The following is a 16180-nucleotide window of genomic DNA, read 5'->3' as shown; positions in this document are numbered from 1 at the left end:
GACCCGAGAGGCTAGTTTCATTGCTAGGAGGCACAATTACAGAGCAACAGTCAGGGACTTGAGGAACCCATCAACCCCTGGGAAAAGAATATGGTGCTGGCTGCCCTGCACACCTAGTGTCTGCTTCCCAGAGGCTTCTGTATCCCATCTTCCATTTTATTGGATATAGGATCTTGCTCATTATACAGGTCCAATGTTATTTTCTTGTTGAGGAACTTATTTTATTTTTCTGCTATCAGTCAGCTGTAAATAACAGAGGAGAAAAGAGACTGAGTGTTATGCTATGTAGTGATAACCAAGTGCCTGTTCCAGATTGTGTAGTATGAGCATCCTCGCCTGATTGTTGTTGTCTATGTTAAATACAGACAAACAATACTTTATTCATGTGGGTTCCCTGTCCTTATGGCCTGGTACAGTTTGCAGTCATATGAAAGTAGGGGTAGACTGTTCCAAGCGAGAAGCACACTAACATATTTCTAATGAAGAACTCTGTTGTGGTGCTAGCCAGCACCAATGTCCACTGTTTTGTCATCAGAATTTGAATTCCCCATTCTGAGGCTTTCTTTTCCTCCTTTGTAGGTACTATTTGTGTCTCCAGCTAAGAAAAGACATTCTCACTGGACGGCTTCCTTGCTCCTTTGCTACATTAGCTTTGCTGGGTTCTTACACAATCCAGTCAGAACTAGGAGACTTTGACCCAGATCTTCATAGTCCAGATTATGTCAGTGAATTCAAGCTGGCCCCAAATCAGACAAAGGAACTGGAAGACAAGGTCATGGAACTACATAAGACCTATAGGTAATTTTAAATTTAGCATTTTTATATGACTTTTTAATGTTTCCATTGTTATTAGCTTCATTTTATTGATGCTTATGATACTTATTGTAAACCTCCCTGGGATTTTGGATCAATGAGGGGCCGAATAGAAATGGAAATAATAAAATAAATATGCTAAAAAGAAATTTCATATAACCTTAAAGGAAAGGGAAATAGGATCTGTGCAAAAGAAAACTGTGAATAGGGGTGCAAAAATTCAGGTCCCGAGTAACAATTGGTACCCCAGAAACTAAGTTTGATGACCAGCATTGAGACTGCTACAGGGGTCAGGAAGCAGATTTGTTTCTTGTAAGTCAGGGATCGTCGGTATAGTGACCTCCAGATGTTGTTGGACAGCAACTCCCACCATTCCTGACCACTGGCCATGCTGGCAGCAACATCTGGAGGGGGCCATATTGGCTTCTCCTGTTCTAAGTTGCATGCACCAAAAAAATAAAATAAAAATAAGATAAAGTTGAAGAACGCGCAAGTGTGACGACAAGTACAAGTATTTGAAACCTGTTCTGTGAAGTAGCTTCCAGACATTTGCAAAATACTTTCAAGGCCTTCAAACATGCCCCCCCCCCCAATTGGAGATTATCTTTTGTCCAAAACATTTCATGTGTGAAGCATCCCTTAATTGTGCTACTGTTGTGAATTATTCAAACCCCTGTGTATGGATCTTCAATTGGACTTATGTTTAATTAACATTAAAAAAATGACATGGAATTTCGCACTGGGTGTGATTTAAGACTCACTTCTAAGCATCTTTGATACTTGAGCTTGGTAAGAAATATTTTATAACAATACTTGTTACAGTTACCCTGAAGTGTATTTTGAAACTCTTTTCAGTAATAGATTGTGGCTCAATTCTCAATGCACCATATGGCTGGAAGAGACGTCTCATACTGTTAGGAATAACTTCTATAAATACACCAGTCCTTCTGTTCCATGAATACACAGCAAGACTAGAAAGGAGGTGGGAGGTTTCAACATTTAAACAAAGCATCTGTGAAGCACTGTCTTGCTGTACCACTGAGATGAAGTTTGTTAGTAAAGTTCAAGACAGAAAACAGCCTCATATTGAGCATAAGTTCACATAACTCCATATTTACTTTACTTGTCCCTAGCATGTCTTTTCCCTTAAGTGATTTCATATGCCCTTGCTTTTAATTTTCAAGAGCTGCAGCTTAGTTCTAAGCCTGGTTACTCAAGAAACTGGCACTGTGTTAAATGAAGTTCACTCCCAGGAAGCCATGCATAAGTTTGTAACCTTAACTGAGTTATTGATTTGTTGATTTATAACTTTTTTTTACTCACCGACTATTCCAATGTTTTTATTGTACACATATCTGAGATACATTTTTCTTGTACCTTTTGGCCATATGTTTCTGTCTTCTTTAGTTTGTCTAGTTTAATTTGTTAACCACATTCTTGCAAGCTAACCTCTTTTGGAGAATCTGTAGCAAATAGATAATTCCTAGGATGTTGTATGACAATAATAATAATTATTTTAGAAAGTTACCATTCTAGTGCTAAAGAACTCACTGAAGGGTTAAAAAAACAAGAGGTTTGCAGGATCCATTTTTTAATTTCTTTTGATAAATGCATGTACTGTAGTATCTCCTAATGATTTATTTTTTCAAAACCACCCTGCGAAGTAAGCAAATAGTGGGCTTGCTGTATCATTTTCCATTATATTTCTGTAGATGTATGACTCCTGCTCAAGCTGATCTGGAATTTCTTGAGAATGCCAAAAAGCTGTCTATGTATGGAGTTGATCTTCATCACGCCAAGGTAGAAGAAAATACTTGTTTCATATCATAATATTTTTACTTTTAATGTGCAAAGCCCTTGGTTTTCATCTTCTCCCTCCTACTCAATACCATGAGTAGGGAGGGTTCTTGGTTTTTGTCATGTTCCAGTAGGTGCCCCTCAGTGTCTAGGATCCCGTCCAGAGAAATATAAGTCTTCTCCCAAGATATTCACGAAGGAGAGCTGGGATGATGTCCCAGCAGTGCCCAAAACAAGCAAAGGTTATGCACAGGACCATACTGTAATCCATAGACAAAGGCAGGTAACAGTCCCAGGTCAAATCCAGGCAAGGATACAACACAGCAGGCAGAGGAGACTAAGTTCAGGTTCAAGAAACCAGAGGCCTATGTTGTTTCCAGGTCAAATGGACAGTGGCCTCCTGGACCACAGCTGTTGTTTTCAGTCTTGCTTGCTCTCAATGAGACCTCTATTCTAGATCCATAGACACATGCTGTGTTGTTACTCTTCAACCTGGACTTGGACCTTTTGGCACTGGCATTCTCAAGGGCTGGGGGTGGGATTTTACTTCCTCCTCTGACAACACTGATGGTTCTTCAGCAAATCTCCCTCTGGAGATTCCTTCCAGGTGATCCTTAGCACTTGTTCCAAGGGATCTTGCATCCTCCCCCATATCTTTGATGTACAGTGGTACCTTGGGTTAAGTACTTAATTCGTTCTGGAGGTCCGTTCTTAACCTGAAACAGTTCTTAACCTGAAGCACCACTTTAGCTAATGGGGCCTCCTGCTGCTACCACGCCGCCGGAGCACAATTTCTGTTCTCATCCTGAAGCAAAGTTCTTAACCCGAGGTACTATTTCTGGGTTAGCGGAGTCTGTAACCTGAAGCGTATGTAACCTGAAGCGTATGTAACCCGAGGTACCCCTGTATAGGGTGTTGGGTTTGTTCTCCGAGAACTATCTGTATGGTACTGGTTCATGGCTAGTCATGACAGTTTTGGATTATTGCAACATAGGTTGAAGCCAAGGAATTCCTCATGTGATCTAGTTAATCTAATCATACTTGGAATGGGTTTACAGCCTAAAATGTGGTGTCTGCCCTACAGATGACAGAGTTCATACCTCATTCAGAAATAACATTCTTGACCGTTTAAAAATGGTTGCTATATATTTGATGTTTACAACCACATAGTAACCAAATCAGTATATCTTTCAGTTTATAGATAAGGGTCTCTTGGATACTTTGGGGTGAATTCATTCCTATGGAATCTGCTGTCACATTTCATTCTGTAGTGGATCTGAGTGACTGTCTCACAAAGACATAAGCTGCAGGCCTGTACACACTTAGGAGTAAGTTCCATTAAACCGAATGGGGCTTACTTTTGAGTAGACATTTATTTGATTGCTAGCCTGTACACCCTCATTACTCTCTACCCAAAGGAGGGAGTTTCATTAGAACCCACCATTGCTCTAGAATCTCTTGAGTTCTGCAGGAGATGTTCCATCATACCCAGTTGCTTTGAGGTTGTGAGGCCTGCTATAGGGCATGGAGCATATTAAATGTATTTTATTGGCCTGTGTGTATTATGCTGCTAGATAGTTTTTTAAAATTGGTGTTTTGTAGTTGATTGTGCATTGAGTAGCCTTTGGTTCAGAAAGGTGAGTTGTATTTTCTGAAAAGATCTAAATTTGTCACTGTGTGGCAGAATAATCTTAATGAGATGGTCAATAAAAACTTGACTGGAAAGATTTTTAGTATTGCTGCTTTTGTACTGAGCCAATCATTAAATAATCAGAGCACAACTGTGACTGCTGGGTGTCCTAGTATCCTAGTTTCTTCAAAAAAAAAATAGCTTGTCCGGGGGTGGAAGTTTTTCACTCATCTATTCTATTTCCACTTGAATCTTTCTATTTTTGTGAGTAGAAAAGTCAGTTACTGGTAGTGTGTATATAGCCTAAATACAATTTTCTTTCTACCCTAGGACTTATAAATAAACTTGCTCATGGCCTTTTTGTCATTGCTCTTCCGTCTGGGACAGTGATTCTCAGTGACAGGACCTACAGAGGTCCCCCTGATAATCAATTGTTTGAAGATAATGCAGTACAGGACACTTAGGGAGGAGTGTTTTTCACATAAGAGGTAGTGAGAAGAGTTGTCATGTCTGCAAATACATGTTGGGAGTAATGCTTAAGCAGTTAGTGATTTCTGGCTGTTGAGTGTTTGAAAAGTGGGGAGACAGATTCAGTAGCATCATAAAAATCAAGTAACAGAAGATCTCATTATGAATTCTGGGGCCCGAGAAATGAGTAAGGGGTATATAGGGCAAGTGCTTTGCATGCTGAAAAGTGGATTTGCCAACACGAGTGAAGTGTGTTCCAAACTCTGCTTTTGTAGGACTTGGAAGGTGTGGATATTACTTTGGGAGTCTGCTCCAGTGGCCTTCTTGTCTACAAAGATAAATTGAGAATCAACCGTTTCCCTTGGCCCAAAGTGTTGAAGATTTCCTACAAGCGCAGCAGCTTTTTTATCAAAATTCGACCTGGTGAGGTAGGCTATGGAGTCATATTCTATTTTCATTCCTTTTTTAAAAATCTGACTTCTGTCAATATTTGACAGAGCAGAAGAACTGTTCTGCAGATAGTCCAGATTGTATTGCAGTGGACAGAGGTCTAACATGATTGTTTTCTGGCTTGATTCTTACAATGCACTTTATGTGAGGCTGTCCTCGAACATTGTTTGAAACTTATTCTGTACTGTTGCTCTCTGCAGCATGAACAATATGAAAGTACAATTGGATTCAAGCTTCCTAGTTATCGGGCAGCTAAGAAACTGTGGAAAGTTTGTGTTGAGCATCATACATTTTTCAGGTATGTTTCTTTCCCCCCATCCAATTTGACAAATGGTGTGTGTGTGTGTGTGTGTGTGTGTGTGTGTGTAAAAGCTGTGTTAAGTTTTTATTCCAGTTGTTGGTATACATTGCCAGGAGTTGGGAAGGAAGCCTCTAATTTGCACAGAATTGTTCAGACAGGAAAACAGGAACATAGGAAGCTGCCTTACACCTAGTCAAACCCTTGGTCCATCTAGCTCAGTATTGTCTACACTGACTGGCAGCAGCTCTCCAGGGTTCTAGGCAAGAGTCTTTCTTAGCCCTACTTGGACATTCTGGGGACCTTCTGTACGCAAAGTGATGTTCTGCCACTGAGCTAAGGCCATCAATCTGCAATTGCATAATAATAATAATAATAATAATAATAATAATAATTCTATTATTTATACCCCGCCCATCTGGCTGAGTTTCCCCAGCCACCCTGGGTGGCTTCCAATCAAGTGTTAAAAATAATACAGCATTAAATATTAAAAACTTCCCTAAACAGGGCTGCCTTCAGATGTCTTTTAAAGAGAAGATAGCTGCTTATTTCCTTCACATCTGACGGGAGGGCATTCCACAGGGTGGGTGCCACTACCGAGAAGGCCCTCTGTCTGGTTCCCTGCAACTTAGCTTCTTGCAGTGAGGGAACCGCCAGAAGGCCCTCGGTGCTGGATCTCGGTGTCAGGGCTGAACGATGGGGGTGGGGACGCTAATAAAATGTAGGTATTCAACTTTTACCATAGGAAGAATGAAGAAATGAGAATGTGGTAATAGGAATGAGTGCTCATAAAGGGATTTCATTAACTGAGGACCACTGTGGTGCAGTAGGGTGGATGAACCAGGGATACCTGGGATCAGATCTCCACATGACTTTCTCAGAACCATCTTGGATGAGTCATTGTCTTCATTCAGTGTAATGCTAAGATTATAGGAAGCTGTGTTATACTGAAGCAGACTATTGATTTACCTTCCTCAGTATTGTTGACATGGACTGGAAGTGGTTCCCCTGGGTTTCAGGTAGCAGTTCCTCCCAGCCCTTCTGCATGCAAAACATCTGCTCTGCTGCTGAGCTGTGGCCTTTCCCCGTGGCTTGCTACCCTAAGTGCAGCTGTTTATTTTTCTCATATGAGTGACTGGTACTCATATGTGGGGGAAATATAGGGGGAGCACTTGGTGACACCATTGGGTTTGTGATGGCCACCATGGTCTAACTCATACAGTTTAAGTTCCTATGGGTTTATCTTATGCAAATAATTGCCACCACGCTGGATCTTATTTGACTTGTCATTATTGGTTTATTGGTTAGAGATGAGTAATGTGGAAATATTCACATGCATTTTAGGCTAACATCCACTGAAGCAATTCCCAAGAGCAGGTTCCTGGTACTGGGTTCTAAATTCCGATACAGCGGTCGGACACAGGCACAGACAAGACAAGCTAGTGCCCTGATTGATAGACCTGCACCACAGTTTGAACGGACAGCGAGTAAACGGGCCTCTAGAAGTCTTGATGGCGGTGAGTATCTAAACTTCCCTGCTTTGTTATAGGGACCCCCTTATACCAGTCTTAATCTGTAGATTTTCTGTTTACAGATTCTGCTCAGAGCTTCAGTTTAATTTGGTTTTCAGATGCTCATATTCGTTTAAAGCTTATCAAGTGGTGTTTTCTTTTAAAATCTATTAAATTGTTTTACAAGGTTGTCCATGGTATATGCCCCAGGGGAAGAAAGAATGTAGAACTCAGTAACTTATACACAGTTCTTACCACATCCTGAACACATGGGTGCCACTGCAACTCCATGCCTTCTCTGTTGGGAAATGTGAGGAGCCGGTTTCTAAGAGCATTGATGCTGGTGTGAGGAGAAGTCACAACATAGGCTCTTCACATTAGGTCCAAGGTTATACGGAAAAAGGCATGAGAAGGACTTGCTTTGTAATGAATCCCAAGCTGATGAGTTAATGTAAGAACTGGACTCTAAAATTCTGAACGTTCATAAAGGTAGCTTTTATATTACCCCCAAATTATCACCAAATTAAATGGTGTGCCTTTGAATGCATCCTGTTAATTATAACTAACAGCTCTACATTTGAGATAAAATTGTAAATTATTTTGGAATGAGGCAAAATACCACATTCCATCATTGCCCTGCTGAAACTCAAATTGAAGAACCAACAACAAAGAATAAGAGCAAACAATAATTATATCCAGACTAAAATCTACAATGTTCTCTTTATATATACTATATCCTGAATATTCTGTAACATGTACACAATTTCTTCAGCTAAACGTGACTCTCAAAAAATAGAGTTCAAACCCGTAGAGGAGGAGAAGCAGGAGGATGTGGTGTTGGTTGGGGTTCCGGAATCAGAACCTGTGGAACAAATTCGAGAGAAGCCAGGTATCGCTGTGGGTAGCTCTGATTCTCTCTCTCTTCTTGCCTCTGCGGTGCCTTTTCTATCCTTTCATGAGCTGAGACACCTTATCTGAATCTGAAATGCTTCGTATGTTCTGGCACCCATTTTTTCCCCTTCAAAGAAATAAAACAATGTCTTAATTGGTCAGAACACAGTTGGCCACTTCTGTACTTCACTCCATAAAAGCCCTTGCATCAGCTGTAGCATAGATTTCAGAGGGCTGGCAAAAATGCTTTGCACTTTGAATTAATTGTCAGGTGACTGAAATACAAATATTTGCTCATGCTGTATCAAATTGCAACATAATGGAATGGAAAGAAAAGAACTTGAGATGGAGCTGTTTCCACCCCACTCTTGCCCCTCACCACCCCACATCTGAATTCTCAGATTGAGAGCTTTGTAATTGCTGTGCTGGAAAATAATAGATTTGCAACCCTAAAATTGTATTCAAACTCTCCCAGGTGTATAGGACACACTTGCTTCTTTCAGTTGTTTCAGAATTAATGTTAATGAGGCCTTAAGTTTCTTACCAAAACTTAAGTGTGTCTCTAAAGACATATAATTTTTCATAATACTTTCCCCAAAAACTGATTCTTAGAAACTGCATAGCTTCTCATCTAATATACATTTGCATTTGCTATGTTAGCTGAGCACATTTCTGTCGTAATGAAAAGACTCTTACAATGGGTCTTGAACTAGTTTTCAGTTTGGCTTCTTCACGCTAACCTTTCATGTTATTCTGTTATATTCTTATCAACAGGATCTAGTCAGAGCATTCTGCTTATTGGTATTGGGAGCTCCTCTTTAGCTTTATACAAATGAAGTAGGGTTTATCCCTGTACATTTCTTTCTGCATGAATTCATTTTAGAAATCTAGTGGGGTTTTTATTATTTGAGCACTGGAGAATCATTTCTTGTGCACAGTATTAACATTGCATACTATAAGGCTGAACAAAAGTACTTGAAAGATGTGGCCTCCTATAGAACAACATCTTAGCTCATACAAAAGCATGCTCTTTGCACTTATTTTAGTGTGAAGGTGGTGGAGTTGTGATGGGGATCTAACTTCTTAAGTGACTTTAAACAAACTGTATTCTCTTCAGATGTGTGCCTCTGTTGTAGATAAGAACAATATAACCATAATGATTGTACCACTAATACACTAAATTCTTTATATAGGTAAAGCTTTTTTTTAAAGCTCTGCCTGTTGGCTGACTATTGGACTTTCGCATTTTAGAGGGAGGGTTGTATCCAGTGTTAGTCATACTCAGAGTAAACCCGTTGAAATTAATGGACATGACAAATATATGGTGTTAGGATTGTCAAAAGGCAGCAGCCACCTTGGTAGTTCTGTCACCCTCAGAAGTTTGAAGGTTGGTGATCCAGGTGAGGACATTTTCCATGGCAGCCTCTAAGTTACGGAATTCTCTCCATACAGAGGTGCAGCTGGCACTTTCGCAGTATAGCTTTTGTCATACATTAAAGCTCCAGCTCTTTACTCTGGCCTGTGACACCTGAGAGAGATTGATTTTAGGACCCACACCGTTAGTTTGAAATTATTTTTAAAAACTGTGTTTTAATAATGTATTTTTATATGTATGTAATGTAACATTTCCTGGAACCTTAGGGTGAAGGGTAGGTAAGAAATCCAATGAACAGTAAACACCGACAACAACAACAACAACTTATGTAGGTCCATTAATTTAAATGGGTCTGCTTTGAGTAAAACTTTGATACAACCTAGAGGGTTTTAAAAATTGAAATCTTACTGGCGGTTTATTAACTGTGCAATTCTTCTAGCGAAAGATACGCTTGAGAATTTTGAAAAAATAGTGACTGAGGAAGAGCTGAAGTTTGACGTATTTAAAGTTCCTGTTCCAGAAACAAAATTAGTGGAATCATTAGAAAAACAGTCAGGTACAAGTGTGACAGCTTCTCATATGAGTGTGGTTTAACATTCCTTTCTGCTTTCTCCCCTGTTGAGAATATTAAGATCCTAAAGGCTAACATCAATAATATAAGCCCCCACATGATAGTCGCTGAACTAACCATACCATACACAAAAGTATGCAACCTTTCTAAATAAATCAATAGCAATTTTATGCTTTATCTGTCTTTGTGTAGTGCATGATTTATTGAAACATATTACTGGAATCTTATTTTTAAAAGCTTAAGATAAGGAATAATAAATACTCTGTAAGGTTAGCATTCAGGCAAGGCAAGATTTGCCAGCAAATGTAGTCCTAGTAGTCTTTCCCTTTTATTCTTAACAGTTTTAAAACAAATACATAACTTTTTTTAGCCATACATGTTCTTGAAAAGTTTGACATAAGCCCAATAAAAGAAGAGGAGAAGGAAGAAAAAACAATTGTGGTGCAGAATCTAGAACAAAAACCGCTATTACTTGAAACAGTTCAGGAGGAGTCAGGTATAGCAGTGATAGCTTTTCACACTTGTGTGGCTAATATTTTCTCCTTTGTAATTAACACACTCTCTCATGCTTCTACCACCTAAGAATTCACTAGTGCTCACTGCTGTGACAAAAACTTACTAGTGGCATGGCACCCTCACAGAATGGTATGAGATTTCAAAGAAGCAACAGCTCTGTTGAGAACTGTTAAAGAAGAATTTAAATTACCGTCATTCTTTAAGCACCAAATAGCATTGTGAAAGTTAGGGAACATCCATATATAGCAGTTTTGAAAAGGGCTGTATGTAGATTGAATGCCGTTCTAACCTTTGCAGAATGCATGCTCTGGGGTGTTTGTGTTTTGCGGGGCCCTTGACTTTACGTACTCTAGAGAAATTGCATGATCAGTGTAGGTAAGCATGAATTTCCAGTAGTAGCAGAGTAGGCCCACAGTGCAGAGGGAAAACACAAAAGGTTCCAGCCTTTTGGGGTCCGTAAAGAACTTAACAAGCAGAGGAGGAAGTGCATGATTCTACAGCCTGCTCACAATTTCTTAACCATACTTAAAGTGCTTCTGGTTAATGCTGAAGAGTGCAAGACATAGATTGGTGTCCAAGATCATACTTTAACTTGAGTAGCTTAGTTTTTGATTATTAAGTATATTTAATTGATTAAACATGTACTTGGTATTTGAATTTAACCTTTGAAAATGTCTTTTGTGAAGGCAATGGCTCTTCTGGGGGGACATATACAATTGTGGGCTGATAAGAATTTCTCGGTGCTATTAATTAATACTAATACATTTTATGTGTTTTGTGTTGGAGGCAGGAAGTGGTGCTGCACTTGAACATTCTCTTGCTTCCTTAGAGGTTTTTCTTAGTGTCCTCTGACATTGTTATTGTGCAGTGCCCATCTGCACTGCAAACATGTCAGCAGCCCAATATCATGTAGGAAGAGTCCACATTGTGTCACCTCCTGATGCAAGCATTGACCCAGTTTCCAAGAAAGGTTTTGTAGAAAGGTGGTGTAGATTCTCCCATACAACCTAGGGCTTTTTGATGCTATCCTCACAGCACAGGAAAGAACTGCAGTATTGCAAGTTACTGTATTTTTCGCTCTATAGGACACACTTTCCCCCCTCCAAAAATTAAGGGGAAATGTGTGTGCGTCCTATAGAGTGAATGCAGGCTCCTTGGCTTCAGTGATAGCAACGCAAAGCCTCCGAAGCGCAGACAGAGTGCTCCCTCCGCGCTCCGGAAGGTTCGCGTTGCTTTCGCTGAAGCCTGGAGAGTGAGAGGGGTCGGTGCGCATGGACCCCTCTCGCTCTCCATGCTTCAGGGATAGCTGCCTGAAGCCTGTGGAGCGCATCTCGAGTTCCCGCTGCGCCCCACAGGCTTCAAATTCCTTTCGCTGAAGCCAGGAGAGCAAGACTCTCCTGGCTTCAGCAGAGAGGGAGAGCTGTGCAGCGCCCCTTCAGCCAAGCAGGAGGAGAAATGGAAGGGGCTCCGTTTCTCCTGCCGCTTCGCTGAAGGGGTGCTGAGCAGAGAGGGGGAGAATTTGTTTCCCTTGTTCTCCCCCTCTAAAACAAGGTGTGTCCTATGGTCCGGTGCATCCTATAGAGCGAAAAATATGGTACATCACAAGGGCCATCAGTGTTGAATCCTGTCCACCATTTTAAACAAACATGTTTATAGTCAACAAGTTCATATTTTCTTGGGTCTTGGGTTTTGAGTGTATTGGTATTAGGTAAACAGCAGTAATCTGGCTTTTGTTGTAATATTGGTGATTATTCACACCACAATTAGCTGTTTTTATAAAACAGCATTTGAAATGTCCAAGTGCTTTTACCGTGTGGATTTGACTAGCATTTTAAGTGTGTGGCTCTTGAGTGATATCTAATTTTGGTTTCTTAACTTTTATTCAACACGTGCTAAAAACAAACTTAGCCTTCCACATTAAACCAGTGCCAGCTGCTTTGCACTTCTTTCTTTTGCATTGCTGTGACTCCTTTCCTCCTGTTTTTTTCATTCTTTGGGGTCGGATTTTGGGGGTTTGCCTCACTCTCACTCACTCTCACTAAAACAAAATATATTTCTACTCAGCAGTAGCAGTGGTTACACCAGACCGAAGCCCACGGCCTACATCTGCACCAGCTATTGCTCAGAGCCATGTAACCGAACCAACTCCTACAGTTGTATCTGAAAGCAAGGAGCCAGTGGTCACTAAAGCTGAGAAGGAGAGAAAAGAGGTACAACACGAACAAACTCTGCCAGAGAAAACCAAAACAGAGCCTGCTGAAGGATCCCAGGTATGTTAGACTACCGCTGTTAAATTATATATTGTTTGCTTGTGTGTGAGAAAAATAAAAAGTTGAAGGGTCCTTTATGTAGGAGTTCATCTCAGTCAGGGCCCATGCAATACACCTTGTTGCCAAAAGCAACCAATAAAGGTGTCTCCTTGGCTCACCAGGGAAAGTGTGCCCTTATTTCCTCTTTGTTCTGTATTCTGGACGTAGGTTAGAGTTGGAATGGCAGATTACACTACTTGCCCAGCCCTCCTGTCACTGCCTCCTGACACAGGAGAAAGCTCAAGCTGAACATTTGTCACAGTTGTCCTCAGTGGCCAAACAATTCCCACTGTGACTAATATGCCATATGAACCTTGTAACCAATACTTTCCAGTAGTCCTTTCTCTTTTCCTGCCTGACTATTCTGCCTAGGTAGGGGGATGACTATACTTTCCAACTCTGCATACCTGCAGCTGGAGAGAGTTGCTCACCCTCTGGCTCTTCTGAGAACACGGAGTCTTTGGGTTCCTTCCAAAATGCCTGTGCTCTGTCAGAGGGGTCTACTCTGGTATTCACTGTGGCATTTGCAATCAGTTTGGCTTTATTGGTGTCCCAAGTGACTTTGTGAGTTGCTTGTTCTGTCATACTTGTTTTGATCTCAGTGCTGCATTTGAAAACAGTGAAACATATTTTACTCCCATTGAAATCTGTAGGAGGTAAGGAGAAAATTTTGTTCTTAAGTCCCATATTGTGGCTGTACTCAGATGTCCTTTGGGCTTGGTGACAACACTGTTGTGATGAGAGGTACAATCTATTTTCTCCATGAAAAGTTTTGATTTTAACACTCTTGTTGCAAAGATATGCAACACTTTATACGAGTGTATAGGGACTTATTTGCTATTACAAATTATGGCCTGCTAGTAAGCAAAACCAAAATGTATGGCTTGATCATATGACTTGTAATGACATGGCTTGATTGCCTTTGCAATTCCACCAATTCTGGTCAGTGACCAGGCCTATTCTTGAGCTGAACTTGTGCATTTACTGCTGCTGAGGTTTGAACTCAGAATCTTTCAGCAGCTACAGAATGTCAGTTTATTTGCTTTCCCTGGATTAACAAGTTCTTTTTATGCTGACAATTAGACACAGGTTGATTGTCATTCTTTACATGATATAAGAAAATAAACCATCCATGATAGAAGCTTCTTAGGAGAGGACTACTTTAGCATTTTTCTGCTCATTTCTTACATATATTTGTGTAATGTACAGTAGAGCATACACTTCGTTTGTTGGTGTGACTTCAGACGGCCATATGGTATAGTTCTTGTGTTCCTATAGTTGGGAGAAAGTGGAAAAGACAAATGAAATGAGCAGGGCTTTGTAGCATTAATTCTTAAGCCTTTTGGAAGAGGTTGTGTATTTTAAGCTTAAAGAATAATCAGGGGAGGGGAATAGGCAAGATAGGTTTTTGGAAAAGGTGTGAAATTATTTTCTCAGCTTTGGAACTTGTGGGTCATTGAATGATTATGATTGCCAACAAGTTCAGGACATTACAATAGGACGCCCTACGATTTGCACTGCATAATTAGCAGATAATTCATTGTCACCAGATACAATGATATCAGGGAATGGGTCTTTCCATTGATCATACTCTACTTGTGAGTTCTGTGGAGCATTTAGCTTCCCACTGATGAGTCAATTCCATCAAGGCATTTTTATGACCCAACAGGAAATCTGAGAGCCAGTTCTCAGGGTCATTTTCATCTCCATTACAGCGCTTTCCAAGTGATTTGTATGGAGATGGTCACATAAGAACCAGAATATCCATCGATACACATTTTCAGCTACTGCAATACCAGCTGAGAAGGCATTTTCAGTGGAGCCAGAATTGACAGCATGAACCAGTTCTGTATTTGTGTGTATATCCAGAAATAGGAGTAATTCAGATAAAGTCAGTAAGTTGACAGATAGGAACGAATGGAGTTGATAGCACCACCACACAATGTACATTTATTTCAATCATTGTATCCCAAAGGATCATGTAGCTAGATTTTCACATAGTAGGCTTTTAGTCTTCTTTCCTCCACCCGAAAGAGCATATCTGTGTACATATATCATGCTTCACTGCAAACCAGACTTAAAATTTGGGAGAGTTTCACAGTTGGTTTATGGTGCAGCACATGAGTCCACTTTCAGATTGTGCACACAAAAAACTTTAATACTAAAAATATCCAGTGGGGCTTGCATGGGAGCCTCTCCAAAAGCTCCCTCGAAATGTCTTATTAGTATATAACTTTTAAAGTTAGATATTTCCTTAAATATGTGAGAAGAGTTACTGCCTTACGTATATTACTCTTAAACTGGGAATCAAAAGAACTAAACAACTACTTAGTTATTTGTGATTATATTGATGTTTATTATATGATCACGTGCATGATGTTTTGAGTTTGATTGCTTTGTGGTATTTATTCGCAGCTCTTACGAAGCTGCATACAAATAAAATAAATAGTTCCACATGCTCAAGGAACTTGAACCAGGCCATGTGGGAAACTGTTCAGGGTGGGGGCAGAGTTTAGGCAGTATGTTGTGATATTCTTTCCAGTCTACAAAGGGAGAATAAGTAAAAAAAACACACTGGATGTGTGCAAGCATTTAGGCATGTTTAAAGTAAATTTTGGGATATTTGGTATTGATTCTCGGTAGTGGCGCCCGCCCCGTGGAACGCCCTCCCATCAGATGTCTGACTTTTAGAAGACATCTGAAGGCAGCCCTGTTTAGGGACGTTTTTAATGTTTGATGTTTTGTTGCTTTTTATATATATTCTGTTGGGAGCTGTGCAGAGTGACTGGGGAAACCCAGCCAGATGGGTGGGGTATACATAATTTATTATTATTATTATTATTATTATTATTAGCATTATTAAAATGTATTAACCCTTAAATTTGATCAGAGAGTGGATAGGAAAATTGAATCTAGAACTTGTTCCAAAATTGTTTTCTTACTGTATTTTATCTCTCGCTCTATATTTTATTTCTGAAAAATATCTATAAAAACATTATAAAATGTTAAATTCAAAGTAAGTTAAGGTGAACTAACAAATTGTCACTGTAAAGGTATGGTGTCACTTATTTCTGTAACTCTTTAAAATCTGCATGTTACTTAATGCATGCTTACAAATGTTTCAAAAACGACTAGCTGTTTTTGAAACAAACCTGTTTTCAACACCCTACTAACAAAGCAAAAAAATGTTTTTGCCACTTTATTTTTTTAATGTAGGTGGGGAAAGTGCATATCGAAGTGTCAGTACCCACCACAAATGGTGACCAAAATCAGGTTTGTCTGGTTAGGTTGCTTGTCTTCTTTATTTTATTTTTTATTTTTAAGGCTGAAAGATGAAAGTTCCAAAATAAATAAATGAACAATTTTTTCCTCCCCCTCCCCATTTTTTATATAATCTATCACAAAACAGCAGCGTGCAGGAAAAGAGGAAGAACCAATAAGAATGAGGAAGGTTAGCTGTTTCTTCACTTTCATCAAAGCAAAATTACCATCTCATTCATGCATATTTAAAAAAACAGTGTCCTGGTTGCTTCATGTGCCTTTTAAAAAAT

The 16180-nt window shown here is 39.8% G+C and overlaps 1 protein-coding gene across 35 annotated transcripts in view; it reads left to right on the top strand.

Annotated features, from left to right (window-relative positions):
• The window catches only part of EPB41 (erythrocyte membrane protein band 4.1), a 94061-nt gene that overhangs the window by 34124 nt on the left and 43757 nt on the right, over positions 1 to 16180 (top strand). For 17 of the 35 annotated variants that reach the window (XM_081015720.1, XM_081015719.1, XM_081015721.1 and 14 more), the window contains 11 exons: positions 580 to 798; positions 2526 to 2613; positions 4984 to 5136; positions 5359 to 5456; positions 6801 to 6973; positions 7740 to 7856; positions 9673 to 9789; positions 10175 to 10300; positions 12385 to 12590; positions 15846 to 15902; positions 16039 to 16080. In XM_081015720.1, the coding sequence (XP_080871846.1) occupies positions 580 to 798; positions 2526 to 2613; positions 4984 to 5136; positions 5359 to 5456; positions 6801 to 6973; positions 7740 to 7856; positions 9673 to 9789; positions 10175 to 10300; positions 12385 to 12590; positions 15846 to 15902; positions 16039 to 16080 (1396 nt within the window). The remainder of the gene's footprint in view (positions 1 to 579; positions 799 to 2525; positions 2614 to 4983; positions 5137 to 5358; positions 5457 to 6800; positions 6974 to 7739; positions 7857 to 9672; positions 9790 to 10174; positions 10301 to 12384; positions 12591 to 15845; positions 15903 to 16038; positions 16081 to 16180) is intronic. The other 18 variants (XM_081015692.1, XM_081015711.1, XM_081015695.1 and 15 more) reach the window with 15 other exon arrangements.

This window comes from Podarcis pityusensis (genome assembly GCF_964106645.2).
Source record: "Podarcis pityusensis genome assembly, chromosome: 8".
NCBI lineage: Eukaryota > Metazoa > Chordata > Lepidosauria > Squamata > Lacertidae > Podarcis > Podarcis pityusensis.
This window is presented reverse-complemented; position numbering and strand designations above follow the sequence as displayed.